Source organism: Lampris incognitus, chromosome 8 (assembly GCF_029633865.1).
Source record: "Lampris incognitus isolate fLamInc1 chromosome 8, fLamInc1.hap2, whole genome shotgun sequence".
Lineage (NCBI taxonomy): Eukaryota > Metazoa > Chordata > Actinopteri > Lampriformes > Lampridae > Lampris > Lampris incognitus.
In genome coordinates this window covers 52,290,823-52,316,511 of record NC_079218.1, presented here as the reverse complement: position 1 = coordinate 52,316,511, position 25,689 = coordinate 52,290,823, and the positions used below count along the sequence as shown (strand labels likewise).

The 25,689-nt window shown below is 44.6% G+C and overlaps 1 protein-coding gene across 1 annotated transcript; it reads right to left on the bottom strand.

Moving 5' to 3' along the window:
• Positions 1-897: 897 nt before the first annotated feature.
• On the bottom strand, positions 898-24,371 carry mogat3b (monoacylglycerol O-acyltransferase 3b). The gene is made up of 8 exons (XM_056284356.1): positions 24,225-24,371; positions 23,695-23,785; positions 11,655-11,762; positions 11,502-11,572; positions 9,746-9,950; positions 1,855-2,029; positions 1,576-1,760; positions 898-1,499 (listed from the first exon to the last, which is right to left on the bottom strand). The coding sequence occupies exons 1-8, from the start codon at positions 24,369-24,371 to the stop codon at positions 1,345-1,347; spliced, it is 1,137 nt and encodes a 378-aa protein (XP_056140331.1). The 3' UTR covers positions 898-1,344.
• Positions 24,372-25,689: the final 1,318 nt, after the last annotated feature.

The window sequence follows — 25,689 nt, the reverse complement described above, 5'->3', positions numbered from 1 at the left end:
GATGTTGCTGGGGAGAGGGACGTCTGGAGTGCCCTACTTAGCTTGCTGCCACTGCGACCCGACCCCGGAGAATTGGTTGATGATGGGATGAGAAAATGATAATAACATGTACAACAACAGTAAGTGAGAGGTTCCACCACTCACTTAATAATAATAAACATGAGCAAGATTAAGATGTGTTGCCAAAGGCAAACACATAAGATGTAAAACAGTAATTGAGCAGTTCCCCTGCTCACTTAATAAATATCAGCAAGATTAAGATGTGTTGCCAAAAGGCAAGCACACAATGAGAAAAAAAATAGTGACGATAACTAAATATGACCGCTGCATTTGCTGCAGTAGTCACACAATTAAACACTTATCCGCTTAGTTTGTTGTGAGGTATTTGTAGTGGGAAGGCCCTTTTAATTTTGGAGATCTACCGTCCTCTAGTGGGAAAATTCTGTACGTGTGACTATGTGTGTGTGTGTGTGTGTGTGTGTGTGTGTGTGTGTGTGTGTGTGTGGGGGGGGGGGGGGTCTATATTTAAAAAGTACATTGACATAATCTTTCATTTTAAAGACAGACGTAATCCCAAATATGAACTTGTCATGGGTCCAAAATGTCAACAATGATTTTGTGTACGATGCCATCAAACTTTGGTGAAATGTTAGTTTAATTTGGAGTGTCTTCTCAGGAGGGCTTCTGGAATATTCCCGAGGAGCTGAAACCAGTTTTGCTCCGACAGTCTCTTGTTTACCTTGAATTGTGTGAACTAGAGAGGAACACTGGGACGTCAATTTTGCCTAATTACCATTTATACCGAAATACTTTTAGAATAATTTATACATATTTTTTACAATATGATTCAATATTTCATGAGAATATATTAAAGTGATTTGAAGTAGCCAATTTTATTCCACTTTACAAATGCATCAATAACTCCAAAATATATAATTCATCACAATAAGCATTTATTGTAATATACATATTAGGTAAGTCATTTCTTGTTTTTATTTTTTTAATCACAGGTAACACAAAATACTGCAATACTACTCTGTTTTACTGTTTTGGTGTACGTGGCACCCTGAACTGAAGAAATGTACAATTTAAGTTTCTTAAAGTAAGTAATAATTTCAAACATGTTCAAATGCATTCAAAAGTTACACACCAGGAAACCCTTTTACAAGAGCTGTTGCATTAAGGCCAGAATATCAGCTTTCATTCAAGAAGTGCCAGTACTGAAGACAGCATGGCGGTTCACATCATATATATATATATATATATATATATATATATATATATATATATATATATATATGATGTATATGATGTGATATATATGTATGATGTGGGAGTGAAAGTTTAAATAATCCGAAGCTCATGATCTTCAGAGAGTCCACAGCTAACCTTGTGTTCATGAAACAACTTGGCCAAGGCGTCCATGTACAGGCCATGATAGTGGTCCACATCCTCCTCCGAAGGGGAAACACACTTTGGCACCGAGATGGGTTTTCCCACTGGAATAGGAGTTATTAATTGGTTAGGTGTTAACGGGGTAAGTTGGGCCCGTGAGCACAGTGATAAGGTACTTACCAACAGTAGTTACTGGACTTCTGTAGGGCAGCCAACCCAGTCGCTCACCGAGGAACAGACAGGGGGCAAAACCCATGACATTTTTAAACAGGTCCTGCAGCTTCCGACCCACGCTGCCCTCCGAGAAGATCACCTGGCGAAACAGTTCATTCTCCCCGAATGAGTAAACAGGCACCAGGTCAGCCCTGGAGGCAATTAAACACACTGAGATGGTTGGGTACTCGATGTCACGTGTCTAAATTCTGTTATTGCACTTGTGTTTCAGAAAAACCATCTCACCCAAACTCAAGAGCCACCCTCACAAACCCCTTCCTCTGTCTGACCACCACTGTGTTGACCCCAGGCGAGGACGCCAGAGACTCGGCTGCACCTCCTATCACGATCACCACAGCATTTCCTTTGCCGCTCTTTGAGAGGAGATGTGCGAGAGCGGCCTTGCTAACGGGATACAGGCCTAACAAGAGAGAAATGAAACAGAGGAAGGGTGAGAAGATGTGAGCAGTTGAACATGAAATGAATATATAGGCCCAGATATACTGAGTGGTTAACTGGATGTTTAGCATATGAGAGCACATCATAACAGCACAGAGCCTTACAGCAGTATGGATCAGCTACAGGCTCTGCCATACAGTCTTTAATACACCCTGACTGTTTATTAGTGCTACCAGAGCACTACTACTACCAAGGACTGTACCAAGGCCAGTTCATTAGACTTGGACTGCTTTTATTTGTCATTGCCTCATATGCATGTCTCATACATACAAGGCAACGAATTTACATTTCACATGGACCTCAGTGCCACATAAAACAAATAACACGCAATAATTTAAAACAAAAAGTGCATTAAAAACAAGAATTACTTCACAGACCTCAACATCACAAGCACACCTGGCACGGACAGTGAGAAAGACGGTCAAAAAGTCATTTTATGGAAGGTCTAAGTGTTCAGGCTGTTGAGGAACCTCACAGCCTGAGGAGTGAAACTGTTGCATAGTCTGGAGAAGGCAGCACGGACGCTCTGGTACCTCCTGCCAGAGGGTAGGAGGGTGAAATGGATGTGGGAAGGGTGGGTGGGGTCCTTCATGATGCTGAGAGCCTTCCGGGTGCACCGTGCATCATAGATGGCCTAGATGGATGGGAGAGCAGTTCCTATAATCTTTCCAGCTGTCTTCACTATCCGCTGTAGGGGTTTGCGGGCGGAGGCCTTGAAGGTCCCATGCCAGACAGAGATACAGCTGGTCAGGATGCTCTCTATGGTGCCTCCATAGAATGTGATGAGGATGGGTGGGGGGAGACTCGCCTGAGTCAGACGCCGCAGGAAGTGAAGACGCTGCTGGGCCTTCTTGGAGAGCGCAGTGACATGTGAAGACCAGGAGAGGTCCTCTGTGATTTGAACTCCCAGGAACTTAACACTGCTGACTCTCTTCACGTCCATACCATTGATGGTCAGAGGGGTATGGAACAGTTTTATAAGGCAAGAGTATAAACTAAAAGCATGATTTCAACATCGGTAGGGGCAATTTTGAAACGTTTGTTGGACTAACAATATGTATCGTGTTTGTGTGTGTCACACAGAGTGAGTGTGATTCTGTAAAACCTTTGCTGTATTAAATGTATATTTGCTTATATAATTTGACCAACACAGGAGTGTTAAAGGGATTTTTTTCCTCTGAATTTAAATGTTACACAGACCCACTATATGCAAAAAACTTAAATTGTACTTCATGTTATTGTGCAAGAGCTGTTCCAGTTAGTTTTCATTGCTGGCTGCACGAGTGAAGTGAATTTCAGCAGGTTTTAAAGGGAGGTTCTGTCTCCATATATTATGATTATATTGTTTATCTAGCTCTGGTTATCCTTTCATTTCTTTTTTAATTTTTTATCTTATTTATCGTATTTCTTCCATATTATCCTGTTCTCTAACCTCTGGATCTTGTTTTATATCTCTCATTTGAGGCATTTTAAGCCTTTATGTGAAACACCTTGAATGGTCTTTGTGTATGAAATATGTTACTTACACTTTGACTCTCCATTAAAAGGCATCAAATATCAATTCGCCCTTTTTTGAGAGCATTTCACTGTAATGTTAACAACTATAACATGTTACTGGGTAATGTTTAAATCATGACATGTTCGCGTGGTGAATACAAGTTAGCAAACTCTCCAGACCGAAGCTCTGAACTTCACATTAGCTGACTAACGTTAGCTCTCTGCAGTGGACACGTTGTTTCATGGTGTGATGATCAAATCATTAAACTATGACCAATACCAACTGAGTCCAATTCCCCGATGGGCAGGGAGTGATAATAATGGGTAAGTGGTGTTCCTGGGTAGGGGGTGCTAATGGGCAGCAGGGGGTAATGGGTAAGAGATGTTAATGGGTAGGAGGTGATAATGGACAGGAGGTGATAATAGGTAAGAAGTGATAATGGGTGGGGGTGATAATGGGCAAGTGATAATGAGTAGGATGTGTTACTGGGTAGGAGGTGCTAATGGGTAGGAGGTGATGATAGGTAGGAGGTGATTATGGGCAGGAGGTGATAATAGGTAGGAGGTGATAATGGGCAGGAGGGAATAATGGGTAGAAAGTGATAATAGGTAGGAGGTGATAATGGGCAGGAGGTGATAATCGTTAGGAGGTGATAATGGATAGGAGGAGATAATGGGCAGGAGGTGGTAATGGGGGGGTGCGAGTCCATGAATAATCTTGAACATCAGGCATACATCTGAATAAAACAAAAAATTATCAAAATTAAGAAAGCTGTATTTTTTCAGGATATGGCAGTGGTGAAATTCCCTTGGTTTTTTTATCCAATATTTTAAAAATTTGATTGCATAAAGAGGTGATAATGGGTAGGAGGTGATGATGGGCAGGTGGTGATAATAGGTAGGAGGTGATAATGGGTGTGGACAGGTTGCAGAGGCTGGAGGCTTTGGAAACACTGTGCCAGGAATTGGATGTTGTGAGTGAAGTTGCAGTTGATGTTTCATTCATTGATGTTTAAGGCCAGTTCACTGACTGGTTACAACATTCCCGTGATTTCATTTTCATTCAAGAAAAGCAATATGTTACGGTGTAAAGTGCCGTCCATATATGTATGTGCAGAGGTGCACATAAGTGGTGCGCAGGTGCGCATGCGCACTTAAAATATTCAACGAGCACCAGGTTCAAGTGTTTTACTGCGCATTTGCGTACCAAACATTTTGCAGTGCTGAGTATGAGCCACTGCTTTTAGCCAATGCTATAGTATGAGCCACTAATTTCTCCAAAATGTCAAAGAAGCAAGCGACATTGAGTAATTTCTTTGGTGTTCCTCCACCTCCACCAAAGAAACGCCATACTGAACCAGAACCAAAGTCAAAGCGTACGTTTTCAGAGAAATGGCTGCAGGACATCGGCTGGCTTCAAACAGATGACGCCCGCACTGAGATGTGGTGTAAACTATGTCGGGAAAATCCCACATTAGCAGATAGAAACTGCCACTTTTATATGGGGACGAAACACGTCAGCCATCCAGCTTTTGATAAGCATGCAAACAGCAGAGAACACCAGAAAGTAGTGGAAGCTATTGCTAACAGGCGCAGCCAGGACGAGAGACCCAGCGGCCCGCACGACACGTGGCAAGACAGACTGACGGAAGAACAACATCAGGCACTGACAAACATGCTCTGGTTGGCCTTTCACAAAGCGAAACATGCACGTCCTATGCGTTCATACGAGGAGGATATTCCGCTTCTCAAGAGGTTAGGAGTTAACGTTGGGACTGCTTGTCATTCACGAGAAGGGGGATCCCGCATCACGGAGAGCATCGCTCAGACAACAAGTTCAGAGTTAAGTGAAAAACTGAAAGCAGCTGAATTTTGGGGTGTGCTTTTCGATGGATCCGAAGATATAACAAAAACGGAGCAGGAAATTGTGTACATTGTTTATGTGTCCCACAACGGAGAATACAGCTCAGACTTCCTTGGATTAATTAATCTGGGGGCCAACCGAACAGCACAGGACATAGTGGATGGACTTGTGCAACTGTTCAATGATTGTGGTTTAGCGGAGTGGAAGGCAAAGTTGGTGTCGGTATGCAGTGATGGAGCAGCTGTCAATGTTGGAGTTTACAGCGGGGTTCGTCCCAAATTATGTCAGATGGTGGATATCGGGGATTCCCTTGTGCATATCCTGTGCACCGCCCACACGCTGGAGAACTGCGCTAAATCAGCTGATCGTGCGGTCCCATACTGTGAGTCATTTAACAAATCTATCATCACTTTGCTAAGTTTTTACTTAAAGAAAGGGGGTGCAAAACGAATTGCACAACTACAAAAGATATGTGAGAAGAAAGACATTGATTTTGTCAAACTAGGTAAGTTCCACAACATCAGATGGTCTGCATGGAGACAAGAGACTCTGTTTAAAATATGGAGAATGTTACCAGCCATTCAGATCCAAGTGGCAACAAGTGATGACAGTAGCCTAAAACATATCAGCACAGAGCGTTTTCATTGTTTCCTAGCCAACATGCTTGATGTTGGGAACATTTTACAGTTCACCTCCCTCAGGTTCCAGAAAGACAATCTGACTATTGGTGAATGCAAAGATGAGCTCATGGTTGCTATTGGACAGTTGACGCTACTGATGGACAGTGAGGGCAAGTACAGGGAGGAGATTGTGGCACATACTGAAGCTGACAGGGATAAGATTGATGTGTTGAGAGCTTTAATTCATGAATTTGAAAGCAGATATGAATCCCTCAAGTCATGCGATCACTTTTTGATTTTTGATCCTACAACTTGGCCTCATGAAATGAAAGACCACCACGGTTTTCGCAACACAACACTTAGTAAACATCCTTGAGAAATATGACGCCAGCATGCATGTTGACAAAGATTCAACTTTAAGAGAGTGGATGCGTTTAAAGCAAGCTGGAAAACGTTTGGCAGCCTCCTCTGTGCATGATCTAGTCAATGTAGTGAACACCAGCAACCCAGGCAGTTACTCCAACATTCAGAAAGTCCTTCTGCTGTCCCTTACACTGCCCTTGAGCAGTGCTGCGTGTGAGAGGGGATTTTCACACCTGAATATAATAAAAAACAAGTACAGATCCTGCCTGTCAGACTATCGCCTCTCATCTCTAATGCACATCCACTTATCTAAGTGCACAACAGAAACCTTTGACCCAAAGCCAGCAGTAGACTTGTGGATGCAAACAGCTAATCGTAGGCTGAAGCAGCAAGAAAGGAGCAGGCCTAGTACATCTGGTGTTTTTGAAATAGAGGAAGACAGTCTGGAGGGGAGTGATGAAGATGACGATGATGTCCTGTAGGATAACAGAACTTTCAGTGCTTTAAATAGCAGTATCTGTTGTGAGTTTGATTTGGTTTTCAGTGTTTGAAAAAGCAGTCATTTGTATATTTAGTTTTCAGTGCTTGAAGAGCAGTCATTTCATTTGAAAGTCTCATGTATGGCACTTTAAAGAACAGACATTTTGTTGTAACCTACTGCTTTTATTCATTTTCAATTGAAATTAAAGTACATGTAATGTTATCCACGTATCCCTCATATTTTGTTCATTTTGTGAGGTTGGTGGGTCATGGAAAAATGCATTTAAAAAAAGGTGAGCACCAAGCAAGAACCTCAGGTGCTCCTTTGAGAACCAGACCAAAAAAATTATGTGCACCCCTGCGTATGTGCCACCACTGACACGCCCTGACACAGGCCAGCGCCTCCTGCTCCCCCACTGAATACTTTTTCTCAGCTGAGGTGAGGGACCAAGAGGCGAATGCCACCGGGCATTCAGTGCTGCACTGGAGTTGAGACAGCACAGCTCTGGCCGCTGTATTGGAGGCATCACAGGTCAGGATTATGTGGCTTGCCGGGTCAAAGTGCGCAACCACGGGTGGCGAGGTGAGCTGTGCCTTGAGTTGGTCAACAGTGGCAGAGCTGGCACCAGTCCAGGTCCAGGTTGTGTCCTTTTTCATAGTGGGCAGTGGTTGCGGAGTATGGGGGGGGGGGAGCACAGGTAGTAGGCTGTCATCCCTAGGAGTGATGCTAATTGGGCTGGGCAGGATGGCTCAGGGAGACGCTGCATGGCCTCCACATTAGCGTGAAGTGGGCTGAGGTTGTCAGCAGTCAGAAGAAACCCCACAAACTCGATGGCAGGCACAGCGAAGATGCACTTTCCCCCATTTAGTGTGAGGTTGTGGACGGTGAGGACATTGAGCAGTCAGGCGTTCATCATGGAGGGCCGGTGTTGCACCATGTCGCACCACTATGTCATCTGGTTAAATTACCACTCCTGGAATGCCAGCGAAGATGGTGGTCATGGTTTTCTGGAAGCAGCTGGGGTCGGAGCTGAGGCCAAAGGGCATGCGGGTGTAACGAAAAACCCCAACATGGGACACAAAAGCTGTAAGGTTGTGGCTGTTAGGGTGCAGCGGGACCTGCAGGTAGCCCTGGCGAAGCTTGAGTTTGGAGAACATGGAGGGGCCATAAAATCTGGCAGTCAGTTCCTCCACTGTGGGCAGTGGATACTTGTCCGAGATCACTGCCTTGTTCACTGACCTGAGGTTGACGCACAGGCGCAGGCCTTCTGACTTTTTCTTTGCCACCACTAAGTTCAAAATCAAGGGGATGCATCCACCCGCTTGATTATGCCTGCCTCCAAGAGTGTTCGCAGTTTGGCAGTTACATCATCACGCAGAGCAAGGGGTAAGCGGTGCAGGGGCTGAATGACTGTACGCACCTCAGGGTTGAGGAGGGGCTGGTGGTTAAAGGCAGTGAGGCAACCCAGGCCGTTGAACAGAGAAGGCCAGCATTGTTGTTACCAAGTCGAGCTAACTGTCAAGATGGCGGACCCAGCGTTATCCAGGAGAGAGAAACCCAGGTCACAAAATAAGTCCATGCCCATGAGATGAGCTCCATGGCGGGATCCTTGGAAGGTGAATGATAGGAGGGACGCACAGAGAAGGTGATTTTGCTCACCATGCAAATTTAGAGTGCCCATAGCCATACAGATCCTCAGCGACAGCAGTGGGTGTCAAGAGTGGAAAGACCCACCAGACAGTAGCAAAATTCAGTAGCGACCGCGAAGCTCCCGTATCCAGCAGTAGTGGCAGGCACACCCCATGTAATTCCACTGTGCACCACTTAAACGGCTGGGAGGTGGCACTCACTGAATGAATGGTGGTTGGTGCTGGCGGACCACGTGAATGTGGCGCTGGACTGGCAGCTGCGGGGGCTGAGCGACAGACCCTGGCAAAATGGTTCTGTTTGCCACAGCGTTGATACCTCTGCCCCTTGGCAGGGCAGGGCAAGTCGGGGCTCGGGTGGGGTGCGATGAGGAGCCACAATTATCACAGGTCCAGCGTGCTGCTGCACTCTGGCGTTCGGCAAAATTCACCTCGGGGCTGTCCTCCGGGTATCCAGGGCTCAGAGACTCCGCGGACGGCCGCACCGTCTGCAGCAGTAGCATGGGCTGGGAGTGGGAAGGGCTGGAGGGTGCTAGTCGCGACGCTAAACCAGCCGCAGATTCAAGCTGGAATGCTATTTCCACAGCCTTTGCCAGGGTTAAATCATCAGGGAACATCAGAAGTTTCTCCCTGAGTTTCGGGTTATTAGTGTGTTCAGCTAGTTGGTCCCTTATACGTTCATCCTTGAGTGCCCCAAACTTACAGAGGCCCCTCAGGTCGGCTACGTAATGGTGGACTGACTCACCCGTCTGTTGCCGGCGCTGGCGGAGCAGCGAAATGTGCAGACAGCTGTGTGACACATGCAGCGTATGTAGAGGCGGGTCCGAGAGTCTGAAAAACCCGCTGTCCCTCGTTGCCCAGGTTGTGGATGAGCATGGCTCTCTTTCCACTCGTCGCTAACGGCCGTTAATCAGATGGCTGCTATAAACCAGCGAGTCCACGAAACCGGCGGCTCACCGAGCAGGGCAAGGAACGGAGAGAGAGGTGGGAACGGAAACAACATCCTCGACGCCAATGTTATGTTTAACAACTTCAGTTCGAACACCTCAACTTTATTGTGCCAGCGCGTCGCTTTATGTCCTTTGCTACAAACCTAATTTTGGCAGACTGTCGCAAAACTGCTGTGCTTACTGCGGCAACTCCAGCCACGACTGGCGTGGCTCATACACAACAGTTCATGGTTTTAAATTCAGCCTGATCTGCATACCTGCATTCATGATGTACTCTCTGAAGAGGGGTATCTTGAAGAGGCCAGCCAGAACAGCCAGCGAGGAGCGCATCCCGGGGAACGTTTCTGCAAAGCCACAGCTTTCTGTGCTGAAGCACGTGAAGGCTCCGACACTCATGATGCCATGTGGGTGACAGCCAAACACATAGTTCCTGTTTGGGTTCATCTCAGCCGTCTTCACCAACTAATGAAAACACGAGACCAGAGACGACTGATTGATTTATTGATATTATCTGATCCATTGTGAGATAGAATAACTGAAACACAGCTAGCATTAACAGCTAGAAATGATAGAGAAGATGGAAAATTAAAGCCTCTCAGACATATTTATCTATAAAAATGTTATGCTAGTCTTTTTAAATGCCCAACTTTTGCTATATTTTAAAAATGTCATCATATAACTTGGTGTCAAAATAACGTCAGTTTCGCAGCTAAAAGTCCATTGTCGAACCAGAACAGAAACCAAGACAGAATAAATAAGTGTGGGGTTTTAGACAATGAAGTATCAGTTTTCTGTTTAATTTTTACTCTCAATTTGTATGATATGGGAGGATGGACGATTTGTGTTTTTGGTAAAACTGACGGCCCTTCTCAACCTTGAAAAGTTACTTGTCTGAAGTAACTTTATGCTGACGTGTAAAACAGTAGGGGGAAGGTGGTTTAAGGGAACAGTTGCGATAAGATTATTTTTCTTTACCTCTCCAGAGCTAACTGCATGCACATCTGCATCTTCCCATTTGCTCAAGTCAAGTCATTGTGCTAGGTGACTCTTGAATATTCAGGATACTGTAGACCTACTTTTACTGAGCCTGACTCTATCAGGACCACATGGCTGCAAACACTCATCACATGGCAGAGCAGACATGCACATAAAGTTGTAGTAGATGTGGAGTTTTCACCATTTGTCTGGTTCACTGACATTATTCCAAGCACTTCATCTGGTAAAATAAACCACACAGCAAACTGGACAGTAGGAGCAAGACTGAATACCTATGCGTGAATGAGAGGGAGGACAGGGGAATGGTGAGGATGCAAGGAGTAGAGGTGAAGAAGGTGTATGAGTTTAAATACTTGGGATCAACTGTCCAAAGTAACGGGGAGTGCAGGAGAGAGGTGAAGAAGAGAGTGCAGGCAGGGTGGAGTGGGTGGAGAAGAGTGTCAGGAGTGATTTGTGACAGAAGGGTCCCAGCAAAAGTTAAAGGGAAGGTTTACAAGATGGTTGTGAGACCAGCTATGTCATATGGTTTGGAGACAGTGGCACTGATGAAAAGACAGGAGGCGGAGCTGGAGGTGGCAGAGTTGAAGATGCTAAGATTTTCATTGGGAGTGATGAAGAAGGACAGGATTAGGAATGATTATATTAGAGGGACCGCTTAGGTTGGACAGTTTGGAGACAAAGCAAGAGAGACAAGATTGAGATGGTTTGGACATGTGTGGAGGAGAGATGCTGGGTATATTGGGAGAAGGATGCTGAATATGGAGCTGCCAGGGAAGAGGAAAAGAGGAAGGCCAAAGACGAGGTTTATGGATGTGGTGAGAGAGGACATGCAGGTGGCTGGTGTGACAGAGGAAGATGCAGAGGACAGGAAGAGATGAAAACGGATGATCCGCTGTGGCGACCCCTAACGGGAGCAGCCAAAAGTAGTAGTAGTAGTAGAAGTAGACGACAGCAAACTGGACTCATGGTGGAGGATGTGGCCACTACAGTTCATGTGAATTCTATCCATTGCCTCACCTTGATTGGAAAATAGTCTCTGACGTGCTTCCACACTGTCCAGTTCCTCAAAAACTCTGTTCTTCTTCCCCCTGGTGGTGATAGTGTTTGAATTTAAAGGAATAGAATTCTCACATCTTTACGTTACCTTGAAGAAGAATGGACTGTATGTACCTCTTTCAGGGGTGTGCCAGTCTTGTACCAACCATATGAAGTACAGGGTGGTTAGCGGCCACAGAGAGGTGAACATGCACCACACCATCACCACCACACAGGCCGCACCTGTGGCAGCACCGACACCAGGGTGGTCATGTCACAGCCCACATGGAGGGGAAGGAAGACAGGTGGCATATGAATAGACACGCAAATTTACGTCTTACAACAGTGCTTCTTAATCAGTCAAAGTAAAAAACAAAAAACAAAAAACAATTTGTTGTAACTACAGCAGAATAGTGTATGTTAGGTAAGCATGATATTATGAGAAAAATTATTAATAAATTGCAAGTTTTGTTTAAGTTATTGTGTGTGATTGTGTACATATGTGTGTTGTTGTACAGCTACATTTGTAAGTGTCTTGTACTTTATAGTACTTATATTAGTAATGAATGGACCGGAGACCAAGGCATAACTTTGACCTTTTACTAGGCATATCTTCCAGTCTCCACACTCACTCATGCGCGCTCATTACATATCAAAACGTGCTCACTACATCTCCCCCTTTTAAACTGATACTTTCAGGATCTTTACAGAAGAATTAAATCATATGTTAATAAAGCCTAATGCTGATTTTACCAACAAGGCAGGGGAACAGCTGGCACCTTAAACATCTCTGTAAACGTAAGCATATGTAAACTGGTTAAATGAACTTCACATTTCACATCTCATATCTAGACACACATTTCACATTTAATTTTCCTTTTTTTTTTTTAACCTATGAACACATCAAGACAAGTACATAACCTAACTGAGAGGTAGGGTAGACTACCTGATCCTCTCTGTTGTGGTATGGAGGTTATTCTGCTCCGTGTATACTCACAACACTAAACTACAAATTCAGTCTTTTAACAGGCTTGACTTGCCCTGCCAACTCTGGTGTGTAGTCCAGAGTCTGGCTGGCTTCCAGACGGTGAAGGCACTACTCGCAAATGAGAACGGTTTCTTCGGAGACAACCTGTTGATGTTTGGATCACGTATGAACGTGGTGTCCCTGCTGATCCAGAGACGACTCCTGTGTGTGGAACATTCCGTATCCAAACTCTCTGGCCTGGTTGGAGTGGTGGTGTCTCCTGTGCTCTATGTCGTCTGTTGTATCCTTCAGCCTGTTGCGTTTTAAGCTCCTGGCCTTTCAACTCAAAAGCTCTCAAGTCTGGCCATGCTGGTTTGAGAGCGCATGGACACACCAGAAGGGGTGTTTGGATGTTGCGCCCCATCAGGAGCTGTGCTGGCGACACTCCATGGGCAAGAGGAGCTGCTCTGTATGCCATAAGCGCTTTGTGAGGGTCCTCACTCTTCTGCAACAAGGATTTAGCAGTCTTTACTGCACATTCAGCTTCCCCATTGCTTTGCGGGTAACGGGGGCTACTGGTAACATGTTGAGGGTTATAATCTTTAGCAAAATCTGCGAACTCTGCAGCAGCAAACTGCGGTCCGTTGTCTGTGACAAGTGTATCCGGCACCCCGTGGCGGCTAAAGATGACTTTTATTTTCACAATCACAGCTGTTGCTGAAATGCTTGTTAAATTGGCAACCTCAATGTATCTTGAATAGTAATCAATGACTACTAAATACTGACCAGTCTTCCACTCAAATAAGTCAGCTGCTAGCCGTTCCCATGGGCGTGATGGCAAAGGTGTGGTCATCAGAGGTTCTGTGGCATTTTGACTCTTTAGCACAAATTTCACACTGATGTACCTTCTCTCTGATCTGTTTTGTCAGCCCAGGCCACCACACTGCTTCATGGGCCCTGGCCATGCATTTCACCATTCCCTGGTGACCCTGGTGAATTTTGTCCTGGATGTCCTGTTGCATGCTTGCTGGAATCAGTATTCTCTTTCCTTTCATCAACAGGCCATCCACCATCAACAGGTCATTTCTTTATTGCCAGAAAGGCTTTAACTGTGGCGCAGAACTGCTTCTTTCCCATCCTGTGTGGATCAGGGAGGACAGCTACTTACACAGTGGATCTTCTTCTTGTGCTCTTCTTATTTGTAGCAACTTCCCAGGTGAGGCCGGGAGTTGCTGAATGACCTCATTGATTTGAGCTGTGATGTCGTTCTGAAGCGCAAGGTCTTCCTCTGTTGCAGTACGCTGGAGTGGAGCTCTTGATAGAGCGTCAGCTGCAATAAGATTTTCCCCTGGTATAGGGGTGCAAACGAATAATCGACGTAGTCGACAAAAATCGATGACCAAATTAGTTGCCAACGAATATAATTGTCGGTTAGTTGGGTGACGTCATCGCGCGTGTTTTTTGCACCGACTCAGAATGCTCTGACATGATGCAGGCATTACCGCTTACTGGACTTAATTGAACAATGGAGCAATGGCAACACCTTCGCGACCAAAAACATCCAAAGTGTGGGAGCATTTCACTCTCAACTCAGCCAAAACGGTTGTAAACTGCAACATTTGCAAAGCTGACCTTGCCTGGCATGGGAGCACATCCGTTATGCTGGAGCATCTGAAGAGGAGGCACGTTGGCTCTCTGTGCGGAGAAGACTCGTCTCGGTAAGTTAGTTAGCTAGTTAACTAGCTAGTTAATGTTAAAAGCCATGTTACTTCACGTTATGAGCTGTAACGTTTTCTATTTTAAAATACATTTTCTCTTGATCAATGAATTGCTAATGGCATTGAACATACATAGTAGCTAGCAAATAATAACGTATTATTCACAACGATCCTGTTCACATTCCAAATGTGCCCTAACCATATTAAAGGGAAAAGACTCGCGCACTCGCTTAACGATGCTCCAAAAATATAACGGCAAGCTATTCAGTCATAAGCTCGGTTAACGTTTCGACCACACATGTTGATTGTTAAAAAGAGCGGATAGCCAATTGTGGTTGGAACCAAAGCCAACATACGCAGGGAGCCCCCAGGTCCGAGTTTGAGATCCACTGACTTAATGAGTCTTGTCAGTCTCTTAAATGCTAAAAACGTGTTCCTTCCTAAATTCCAGTCTTACAATGGTTCGTTTCGTTAAATTCTGTGTGTGATTTCACCGCGTGTTGTATGTTATCCAGGAACAATGAAGTCGAAAGTAACACCACCAACGACCGTCGCTGTTAAACAAATGCGAATCAATAGCTCCGATAACGACGGGCGCGGCCATAACATCGGTACACAAAAGAGCCACACATATCTATGGCTCTGTTAGCGACGGGCGTTGGTAAACATCTGATCACAAAGAGCCACGCATATCAATAGCTCTGACAACGACTCCTAGAGGATAAATTCTGAGTCTCATCACCAGCCAGTCAGACTAGCTTGGTCTAGTCAGAAAGGCACGAACTGAGGAAGCCTCTTGGATGAGAGGCGAAACGTCTTCACGGATATATACCAAGTCCAGCTGCACTTGATTCAACTCCTTTGGTTGGTTATCCAGCTAATTAAATCATAAACCTAAAGACTCTTAATTCGTCTCTTGAAACTGAAAATTCTGCCGTTTATCCCAAAATCGGGATTATAGTAGCTTTATCATATCCGTGATGAAGCATGGCCCAGGTAGACATTTACGCCCTCTTGTCTATTTCTTTTAAATTTAGATGGATTGTTTGATTTATTTGATTAAGGGAAAACTGCTGTAGTTTTGTTGTATTTTATTGCTGCTACTTTGCTTATCCTTGGTTTTAAATTTTGACAGAAAAAATGGATATTGGAAATGAATTTTTATTTATCTTTTGTATCAGCAGGAAAGTTCATTAAAAGATGTATTTCTGAATGAAGTATTCATCTTTATTGTCTTTATTTTTAGTTATCACATGCCTAAAACAACCTCAAGCTAAATTTAAAAGCTGATAGCTAAATAAGAGCCATTGAGTAATTGTGCGATTCATAATCAGAATAGTCGATTATTCGTTTCAATAATCGATAGATTATTCGACTATCGAAATAGTCGTTAGTTGCAGCCCTACCCTGGTACATGTACAATTGAGTAGGAAAAATGCAGAAGTCTCAATCTGAAGCGCATTATACGAGGCGGGACGTCATCCAGCGGCCTTGAGCTGAGAAGACTGATTAACGGTTTGTGGTCGTTTCGCATCACAAAGTGTAGGCCCAGGAGGTAGGTCTGAAATCTTTCGCAAGCTCAGGTGACAGCAAGGGCCTCCTTTTCAATTTGGGCATATCTGCGCTCTGTTTCAGTCATGCTGCGAGATATGAAAGCCACTGGCCTCCGGTCTCCAGGTTCTTGAAGCTGAGATAAGACCCCTCCTAGTCCGTCTGCTTAAACCCTGGTCAATTTCTCTGGACTGTACTGGGCAAGGACAGTAGATGAGCTGAGCTCGTTTTTCACCTTTTCAAAGGCACACTGCTGTGCTGCTCCCCACATCCACATATTTTCTGCTTTCAGGAGTTCTATGATTGGCTCAGTGAGCTCTGCAATGTTAGGAGAGAATTTCCCCACATAGTTGACCTTCCCCATGAAGCGTTTTACGTCAGCCACATCTTTTGGTGGAGGCATCTCTTTAATTGCCCGTATCTTCTCAGGATCTGCTTGTATGCCCTCTGAACTGACAACGTGTCTGAGAAATTTAACCTGCTTCACTGCGAACTGACATTTGTCATTCAGAGTTAGGCCCCGCTGCTGCAGTCTTTGCAACACTTGATGAACCCTGTCATCATGCTCTTTGGACGTGGCACCGAACACCAGGATGTCATCCGCATGACACAAAGTTCCTTCTAGGCTGTCAAGCATCTGCGTTAAACGCTTCTGAAAGTGTTCTGGCGCGGATTATATTCCAAAGGGAAACCGACTAAAACAATAATGGTCAAATGGTGTGATGAAGGTGGTGAGTGAATCTTTGTGCAAAGGCACCTGCCAAAAACCGGCAGTGGCATCCAGTTTGGAAAAAATCCTAGCTCCAGCTAGCTTAGCTAGCGTCTCATCAACAGCTGGAAGAATATGTCGCTCCCTGCACACATTTTCGTTCAGGCGGGTTAGGTCGACACATATTCTAATTTTTCCATTACGTTTTGGTACTACGACCACTCCTGAGAACCACTCTGTAGCGTCCTCTATGGGAGAAATAACACCCATTTCCTCCATCCTTTTTAACTCTTCTTGAACTTTTCCTCTTAAGGGCAATGGCACACGGAGTGGCACAGCGAGGGCGAAGGGAGTGGCATTTTCTTTTAATTTAATTTTGTATTCTCCCTCTAGCTTACCTAAGCCTGTGAAAACTCTGGGATATTGTTCTTTGTAGCTTACCTCAGCTGATGTGATAGCTTGCACAGGGCTGAGCAGGCAGAGGTCTTGTATCGCTGGTAAGCCAAGCAAAGGAGTCACTAACCCTGGCACAACATACACTTGCTGCTTCGCAACAATTCCAATGTGACTAATATCCGCAGTAAAATGTCCCTTCACTTCTATGGGAGAGTTACTTGGTCCACACAGTCTTTTGGTTGTCAGTAGCAGCTTTTCATGTCGCTTTTGTGAGTACAAATGTGCCGGGATAGCTGTCATTGCAGCGCCCGTGTCCAACTTGAACTTCATCTGCTGACCATTCACTGGAGCCGATTTCTGCCAGAATATGTTGGATTTTGTACAATTCACTGTGCCCAGGAACAATGTCTCTACGCTTTCATCCAAGTAATTTTCCTTAATTTCTTCCACTCTCATTTTCATTTTACAAACAGCGGCAAAATGCCCCCTTTTCTTATATTTCTTGCACTCAGCAGTGCGCGCGGGACATGCATTGAACGAATTTTCATGTGTCTTCCCACGTCTGCCACATTTAGTATTCGCACTATTTTGCACTCTTTCCTTTGGTTTAAAACCACCTTTTCCGTGTGGAGAGTATTTCTGTTTAAACTTGAATCTAACTGCACCCATGTTTGCATCTGTGCCATCTGTGCTACTCTGTCTCAATGCAGGCTGTTGCTTTTTAATTTCCTCACTTTGGCGGATTTGTGTGACAGCTTTCACGAGAGTCAACAAAGAATCTAGCTGTAACTTCTCTGCAAGTCCATGGTCTCTGATACCCACGACAAGGCAGTCTCTGATCATCTCATCTTGGAGAATTCCATACTGACAATGCTCAGCCAGTTTATACACAGCAGTAATAAACGCTTCAGCCGTCTCACCAGGCTCCTGGCTACGTTTGTTGAATTTAGCTCTTTCCTAGATCACATTATGCTTGCATATGAAATGTTTATGGAACGTTTGCTTTACTTGGTCGTACTTTTCTTGTCCTCATCCGTCAGTGCTAACGTGTTCAGAACGTCATCCGCCATGTCTCCCATAGTGTAAACTAGCGACTTCACTTGATACTCTTGACTCTTTGCATTTAGTCCTGCCGCTATGCAGAATCTTTCAAAACGTCGGATCCAATTAGGCCAACTACCAAAGTCTCCGAAGTCAAATGCTTCAGGCGAACTTATTGAAAATAGAGAATCCATTCTGTTTTACCTTCCGGATGCTCCTCTCAAACGTTGTATCAACACAACTCCACGTTAGCGTTAGCTCTGCTAGCTCACTCGGCCAATTCAAAAGTTCCTTTCTCACGTAGTTAAACTGCACGGATCATTCCGGTCACTTGCGTCAGGTGATTGTATTTATCTCAGAGGCGAGGACGACGACTTCTGACACCATGTCTTTGTTGTTATTTGCAGAGCTTTATATTAGCTTGTAGCGTGAGCTACACACACAGCGTCAACAGCATGATACACACAGTGCGCACGAACCGGAACTCTAGAGTAGAAGAAGAGGTGGTATACTGTAGCGCAGTGCAACAGTGCCATCTATTGGCGATGTCTATTGGAAAAGTACTACATTCAACACTCCCACTTACTTTTTCAATAACATTAAGTCCCTTTAAATAATATTACAGAGCCGTGCTCTCCTTCACAAAAATAATGTCATCAAACTTTAAACAACAACAAAAAATCTTCCTTTTTCAAATACTGTTGTTTACATTGTTTTTATCTGGAACTCTTTTTCACATTTCAGATTCAAGAATCACATTTTTCAGACTTGCTTTGATCAGGCAGCGTTCGGCGTACACCTGTCAAGCACAAATAACCACTTTAATTAAACAGGGAAAAGTCCAATTTCTCCCCTGAGATACTCAAACTTTTGTTTGGTCAGTGGCTTGGTCAATATATCCGCTTCCATGTCATTTGTTGGACAATATTGCAGTTCTATTTGTCCATTCTGCACACATTCACGGATGTAGTGATAGCGAATGTCTATGTGTTTGTTCCTGGAGTGGTTCACAGGGTTCTTTGCGATTGCGATGGCTCCTTGGTTGTCTTCCAGGATCACTGTGGACATAGACTCCACTCTGAGATCACTAAGTAATCGTCTCAGCCAGATTCCTTCCTGAGCGGCTTGACTGAGTGCCATGTACTCGGTTTCTGCTGTTGAAAGTGCAACTGTTGGTTGTTTCTTGCTGAGCCAGCTCACCGCTCCTCCACTCAGTAGAAAGATGTTGCCTGTTGTTGAGCGGCGATCATCCTGATCTCCAGCCCAATCTGCACCTGAGAATCCAATCAAAGCTCCAGAGGCTGACTGCTCATACTTGAGAGCAAAGTTCACTGTCCCTTTCAAGTAACGAAGTATCCTCTTCACAGCAGTCAGATGTGAAGCATCTGGATTTGCGTTGAACTTTGACACAGCACTCACTGCTTGAGCTATGTCTGGTCTTGTAACCATTGCAGCATACAGCAGACTTCCTACCATTGACTGATAGGCATGTTGGTCCACTGGCTTACTGACACCATCACTCTTCCTCAACTTGACGTTGGCATCAGCAGGAGTTGCTACAGGATTTGCATTGTCCATTCCATATTTATGAAGTATGGCTTCAATGGATTGCTTCTGATGAAGAATGACACAGTTCTTTTCTTTATCTTGAATCACAGAGATGCCCAGTATATAGGACAGCTCACCCATGTTCTTCATCTTGTAGCGCTCCTTGAGAGTCACTTTTAGCCCGTTCATGCTTTCAGTTGACTCTGTTATCAGGATGAGATCATCAACATAAACCGCAAGTATCTCAAGCTCTTGTCTTAATCTCACAAACACACAGGGGTCTGATGTGCTCTGTTTGAATCCAATTTCCATCATGATCTCTGTGAAGGCCTTGCTCCAGCAGCGAGGAGACTGCTTCAGTCCATAGATTGATTTTTCAGTTTACACACCAGGTGCTCCTGTCCTGGTTTTATGTAGCCCTCTGGTTGCTGCATGTAGATTTCCTCTTCCAGGTCTCCATTAAGGAATGCAGTTACGACATCCATCTGGTGTACATGTAGATTGTTTTGAATAGCAAAGGACAGTAATGTACGAATAGAGCTGACGCGTACAACTGGTGAAAAGGTTTCATCGTAGTCAGCACCATACAACTGAGAGTAGCCCTTGGCAACAAGCCTACACTTGTATCGTTCCACTCTTCCATCACTATGATGCTTGACTCTGAACACCCATCTCGATCCTACTGCTTTTCTTTCTTTTGGTAAATCCACCAAGTCCCAAGTCTCATTTTCCAGCAGCGACTCATATTCCAAGTCAGCCGCCTCCTGCCATTCTTTTGCATTAGGACTCTCCAATGCTTCTTTTAGTGTGATTGGCTCTGTCACACGACACATATTGGCATGATGATCAACAGTCATTATATCCGCGAACTCATCATATCCATATCTCCTTGGCGCATTTCTGGTTCTGCCGCTTGTTCTGACAGTGCTGCTATCAGCAGTGACTGCATCATCTTGTGTTTCACTGTCATCTGTTTTCATGTTTATCTCGTTCTCTGAACAGGGTACTTTCACTTCCTGCCTCCAGTCGAAGTTTGATTCATCAAAGATTACATCACGACGGATTAGAATCCTCCTCTTCTCTTCATCGTACAGGTGATAGCCCTTGGCATTGTTTGCATATCCCACAAAACGAAGCTTTATAGCCTTTTTGTCCAGTTTCCGTCTCTCTTCATTTGGGACATGTGCATAAGCAATACAGCCAAACACATTCATGTGACTCATGTTAGGTTTCTTTCCACACCATCTCTCATAGGGTGTCTCTTCCTTCAAAACAGCTGTGGGTAGCCTGTTCTGTATGTAAGCTGCTGTGGCTATAGCCTCTGCCCAGAACATCTTCGGCAACTTTGCATGAGACAGCATGCTTCTAGCTGCTTCGACCAACGTCCTATTTTTTCTTTCTGCAACGCCATTTTGCTGTGGTGTGTGAGGTACAGTCATTTCATGGTGGATGCCTTGAGCCTTCAAATATTCTTGAAACTCCTTTGAGGTGTACTCACCACCATTGTCAGTTCTCAGCCTTGCAACGTTCAGGCCACACTCATTTGAGAATGTTCTCTCAAATTCCTTGAACTTGTCTAGTACCTCATTCTTCTGTTTCATGAAGTATACCTTGCAGCATTTTGAATAGTCATCAATGAAAGTCACAAAGTATTTTGCTCCACTTATCGACTCAGTCTGCATGGGACCACAGACATCACCATGAATTAGCTGCATCTTGCATTTGGAACGGATTCTTCCAATCGACTTGAATGGCCTTTTAGCCAACTTGCCTTCCACACATCCTTCACAAAAAGGAATCTCTTTCTCTGCGGAGAAGTCCACTCCATTTACCAGATTTTTTAGCTCCTTCAGCTTGGAAGTGTGACCAAGGCGCTGGTGCCACAGGCTGGCAGCTACTGATGCACTGTGACAGATAGATTCACTTCCTTCAATGTCTAGCTGATACAGTCCATCAACTCTTTGTGTTCCCATTCCTTTTAGTGTTCCATCTTTTCCACGTAGGTAGCAGCGAGACTTTTTGAACTGCACTGTATTCCCTTTTTTGGTAGCAGCTCCCACTGAGAACAAATTCCCAGACAGCTTTGGAACATACAGTACATCATACATTGTGGCATTTTTTACATCACTTGATTTGAAAGTCATTTTCATGTTGACATTTCCAATTCCTAGAGCGTCAACCACCCTGCCGTCACCTAGTTTCACCGACTGTGCTTTTGAGAATTGCTGATATTCTTGGAGAATTTCTTTATCACAAGTCATGTGCTTTGATGCTCCAGAATCAATTATCCATTCAACCTGTCTTGGTCTGTCAGTGCTAGCCTCTGTGACTACAAAAACACTTTCAGAGGAATCTTCCTCATCCTCACAGGTCATGTTTTTGGCCTTGTGAATTTTCTTTTTTGTTTTATTTTTCAAGCTTGGAAAGTCCCGCTTTATGTGACCTTCTTTCCCACATTTATAACATCTCCACGTGCTTCTGTCTGCTGCTCCCACTGACTTGGAGCTATCCTGCACATTTCCTCTAAATTGTGATAACATGGCTGATGCACCACCTGACGTAGCACCACTTGAATCATTAGCATTCACTCGCTTTTGCTCTTCATTTATTAATGCTTGCTGAACAAACTTCAGTGTCAGGTTGTCAATCTTTGTTTCTAGCGCAGTGACAATCGTAGCATAGCTTGGTGGCAAACTGCCCAACAGTGTTAAAATTTGATCTTCCTCTTCAATCACAGATCCTATTGCTGCTAGCTGATCAGTTAGCTCCTTCATTTGTTTCAAATGATCAGTTAAGGCATCTCCTTCCTTCATTTCACATCGGAAATATCTGTTCTTCAGGAACAGTTTATTTGCCAAAGTATCTCTCTCAAAATGGGCTTTCAGCGTGGTCCACGCCTCTTTGGGAGTCTGGCAGCTCGTTATCACAGACAACTGGAGTGTACTTACATTCAGCACCAACATAGAGAATGCTTTCTCTCTCCTTCTAGTGAACTCAGCTTGTGCTGCTGCATTAGCATCTGCAGCTAGTGTTTCAGTCTCCATTAACATACCCCATAGTCCTTTAGCCTTTAGCAAGTGTTCCATTTGAAACTTCCATGTTGCCCAGTTCTCTGGTCCGTTCAGCCTGTCAATAAACCGCTTATCCTCCATTGTGAATTCCCACAATACTGTTTACTCCACACAAGCGTGTACAACAGCTTTCAGCGATGTTCTGGGACCATAACCTGTTGTTATTTGCAGAGCTTTTTATTAGCTTGTAGCGTGAGCTACACACACAGCGTCAACAGCATGATACACACAGTGCGCACGAACCGGAACTCTAGAGTAGAAGAAGAGGTGGTATACTGTAGGGCAGTGGAACAGTGCCATCTATTGGCGATGTCTATTGGAAAAGTACTACATTCAACAGTCTTGTACTTTATAGTACTTATATTAGTAATGACTGGACTGGAGACCAAGGCATAACGTTGACCTTTTACTAGGCATATCTTCCAGTCTCTACACTCGCGCATGCGCGCTCATTACATATCAAAACCTGCTCACTACAGTAAGAACCGATTTTATTTTTAAACATAAAAGTGAGGACTATCTTTTGTTAGGATGCTGTCCGCCCCTCCAGCAGAGCTCAAGATGTGTGGCGTCTCTGACAAGGAGCGTCGGAGATGTTCTGGAGGCTCCTGGTGGACCAGCACCTCACTGAGACACGTTATGCGGGCTTTTCCTTTAACGTGTCCACCCCCCCTCCCCCGTGAATACATTTGGTGGGTATTCTTCAGCAGAAAGCAGTTCTCGGTGAGGTGTCTGGATTATTGTGTGTAACCACATCACGTCTGGGGAGAGACACGGCCAGACACTGCTGTGGAGTTTTTAAAATGTCTTTTTTTTTGGCACTTTGAGCTCCATGAACTCATTTCCTTCACACCTCCATGGTGTCGGGGTGAAGGGAGATTGCTCTACTGTGGACAAATCAAAACCTCGCCCACTCGTGTCGAACTATCTGGATGGATGGACTGCACCACGGGCAAGTCCAAAAATACTTTATTTATTTATTTAATTTTGGGTGAACTCGCCCTTTAATGTTTGGGTCAGAGGCTTGGGAATGAATGTAGTCAATGCGGTTCCTCACAGATGTGTGTGTGTGTGTGTGTGTGTGTGTGTGTGTGTGTGTGTGTGTGTGTGTATGTCTGTGTCTGTGTGTGTCTGTTGTCTCACACAAACTAAAGTAAGCGTATTGGAGTCTCACCCAGCAGGAGGAAGGTCATCAGCGCCTGCAGGACACTCAGAGTCTCTAGAAACTCCTTCCACTGACTCTTTTCTTGCTTCATTTCAGCGACCTGCAGACCCCACCATCAGTAGTTTGTTAGGAATTGTGTTTTCATACAGTAAAGGTTGTGTGCACATGAACTGCACATGCAAGTAGAGACTTCACAACGTCCTCTGAGGTAGTAGCCATTTTCTGATAAAAGTCCATTTGCGTCACATAACTGCACTTTGGCTTCCATTCGGGATTTTTCTTCAGGAAAGACATGGACAACCTACATGACATGACGTGTCTAAATACATGATGAGCTAACAAAGTGTTCAGACACACACTGGTACCTGTTGTGTTCTTTGCTCCTACAAATAAAAGCTATGCTTAGAAGAACATTACGCTTTTAAAGATGTGAAAATACTATAAAATAAATCTACCTAAAATGAACCAGAATACTGGCCCCCTGGCTGAGTAGTATAAAGCAGAGAATAATACACAGTGTGGTCTGTAGTTTTCTTTACCTTGTTGTAGTACTCCGTCGTTGATCTGTGTGGTACAGTTTCGCCACTCCAAGGTGAAGCACAACTGCTTTGCACTTTGACCAGATAGCCGGCCTCCGATAACACATCCACACCCCTGACACCTGCACCCACCTGCAGGCTAGCCATGTCACGTCACGTCATGTCACATCATGTCATGTTATGTCAAGTCATGTCACATCATTTCAGTTTATGTATGTTTGCCATGTCACAGCTCGATATTGCAAACATACATAAACTGAAATGTTTGTAATCAGTAAATCATTGCTCGTTCTTGCAGAAATGTTTTGATGGGGAAATCACTAATATTCAAAGGATTCAATGTGACTATACTTTGCTGAATATGAAGCTACCAGGGAAGAGGAAAAGAGGAAGGCCAAAGAGGAGGTTTATGGATGTGGTGAGGGGAGACATGCAGGTGGCTGGTGTGACAGAGGACAATGCAGAGGACAGGAAGAGATGGAAACGGATGATCTGCTGTGGCGACCCCTAATGGGAGCAGCCGAAAGTAGTAGTAGTAGTAGTAGTAGTAGTAGATTCAATGTGACTATAACAGCCCAAAACCATTTTAATGTAAATTTTTAAAAGAGATGGTTTCCAGTTCAAAACAAATTCATATCAGGTACAGTTAGGTTAAGCTATTTGATTTTCTTGTACTTATTAATTCCTTTAATTAATTCTGCTTCCGGTGTGGGAAGATGGCGGCATGAATTCACGTTTGCAGAGGCCTCACCCAGTACCGGTTTGGGAAGGTGGCAGTACCAGTACCGTCCAAGCAGTGTCTTTGTACAGATCTTTTTCTACGTCTGCGTCTAAGTTTGTGTCTTCCTTTGATGGCTGGGAGGGCTGGCATTGGATCGGCAGGGAGAGCTTGGTCTGCCGCGTCCGGTGGGCCCAGGGACCACGGCCCTGCCTGGAGCTGCACCTGCGGAGGAAACACGGAGGGCAGTCTGACAGGATGCGGAAGCGGGGCAGGCTAAGCTAACTGCTAGCCCATGCAGACTGGCAGTTCCAACAGTCATCCTGGCGTTCGCGCTCTTGGACAGTGTTTCTTTTTTTTGTGTGGATATGTTGGATATGTGTTTTTTGTTTTTTTTTTGTAGTTTTTTGTAGTTTTGGTGTGTGTTCTTGTAGTTTGGATGTGTTTTTGTCTTTGTGTTGTACTGTTGTGGGCTACTGTTGTGGGCTGGGGGAAACGGTATTTCGTTTCATTTCATATGCGCAGGTGCACGAGATGAAATGACACATAAATGTTCCTGATTAAAACTTTTCTGACAGTGAAGAGCTTCATGTGCACGTGTCAAATATCATGGGCAGCACAGCAAACACATGCAGGGGTTCAGGAAATGCTGAACGTCTGGATTAATTCTTCAGTAACATGGAGGAGTCTATGAGAGATGGTCAAACGCTTGCGTGTTTTCCCACAATGCCCTCTGTTTTCATTAAT

Bases quoted from the DNA above. Each gene is read 5' to 3' on its own strand.
- mogat3b (XM_056284356.1), bottom strand. From the start codon at position 24,371: ATGGCTAGCCTGCAGGTGGGTGCAGGTGTCAGGGGTGTGGATGTGTTA. The intron at 9,951-11,501 runs GTGAGGCAATGG...TGTTTTCATTAG, and splicing joins GAGACTATTTTCCAATCAAG to TTGGTGAAGACGGCTGAGAT. The intron at 1,500-1,575 runs GTAAGTACCTTA...CTCCTATTCCAG, and splicing joins AAGTCCAGTAACTACTGTTG to TGGGAAAACCCATCTCGGTG.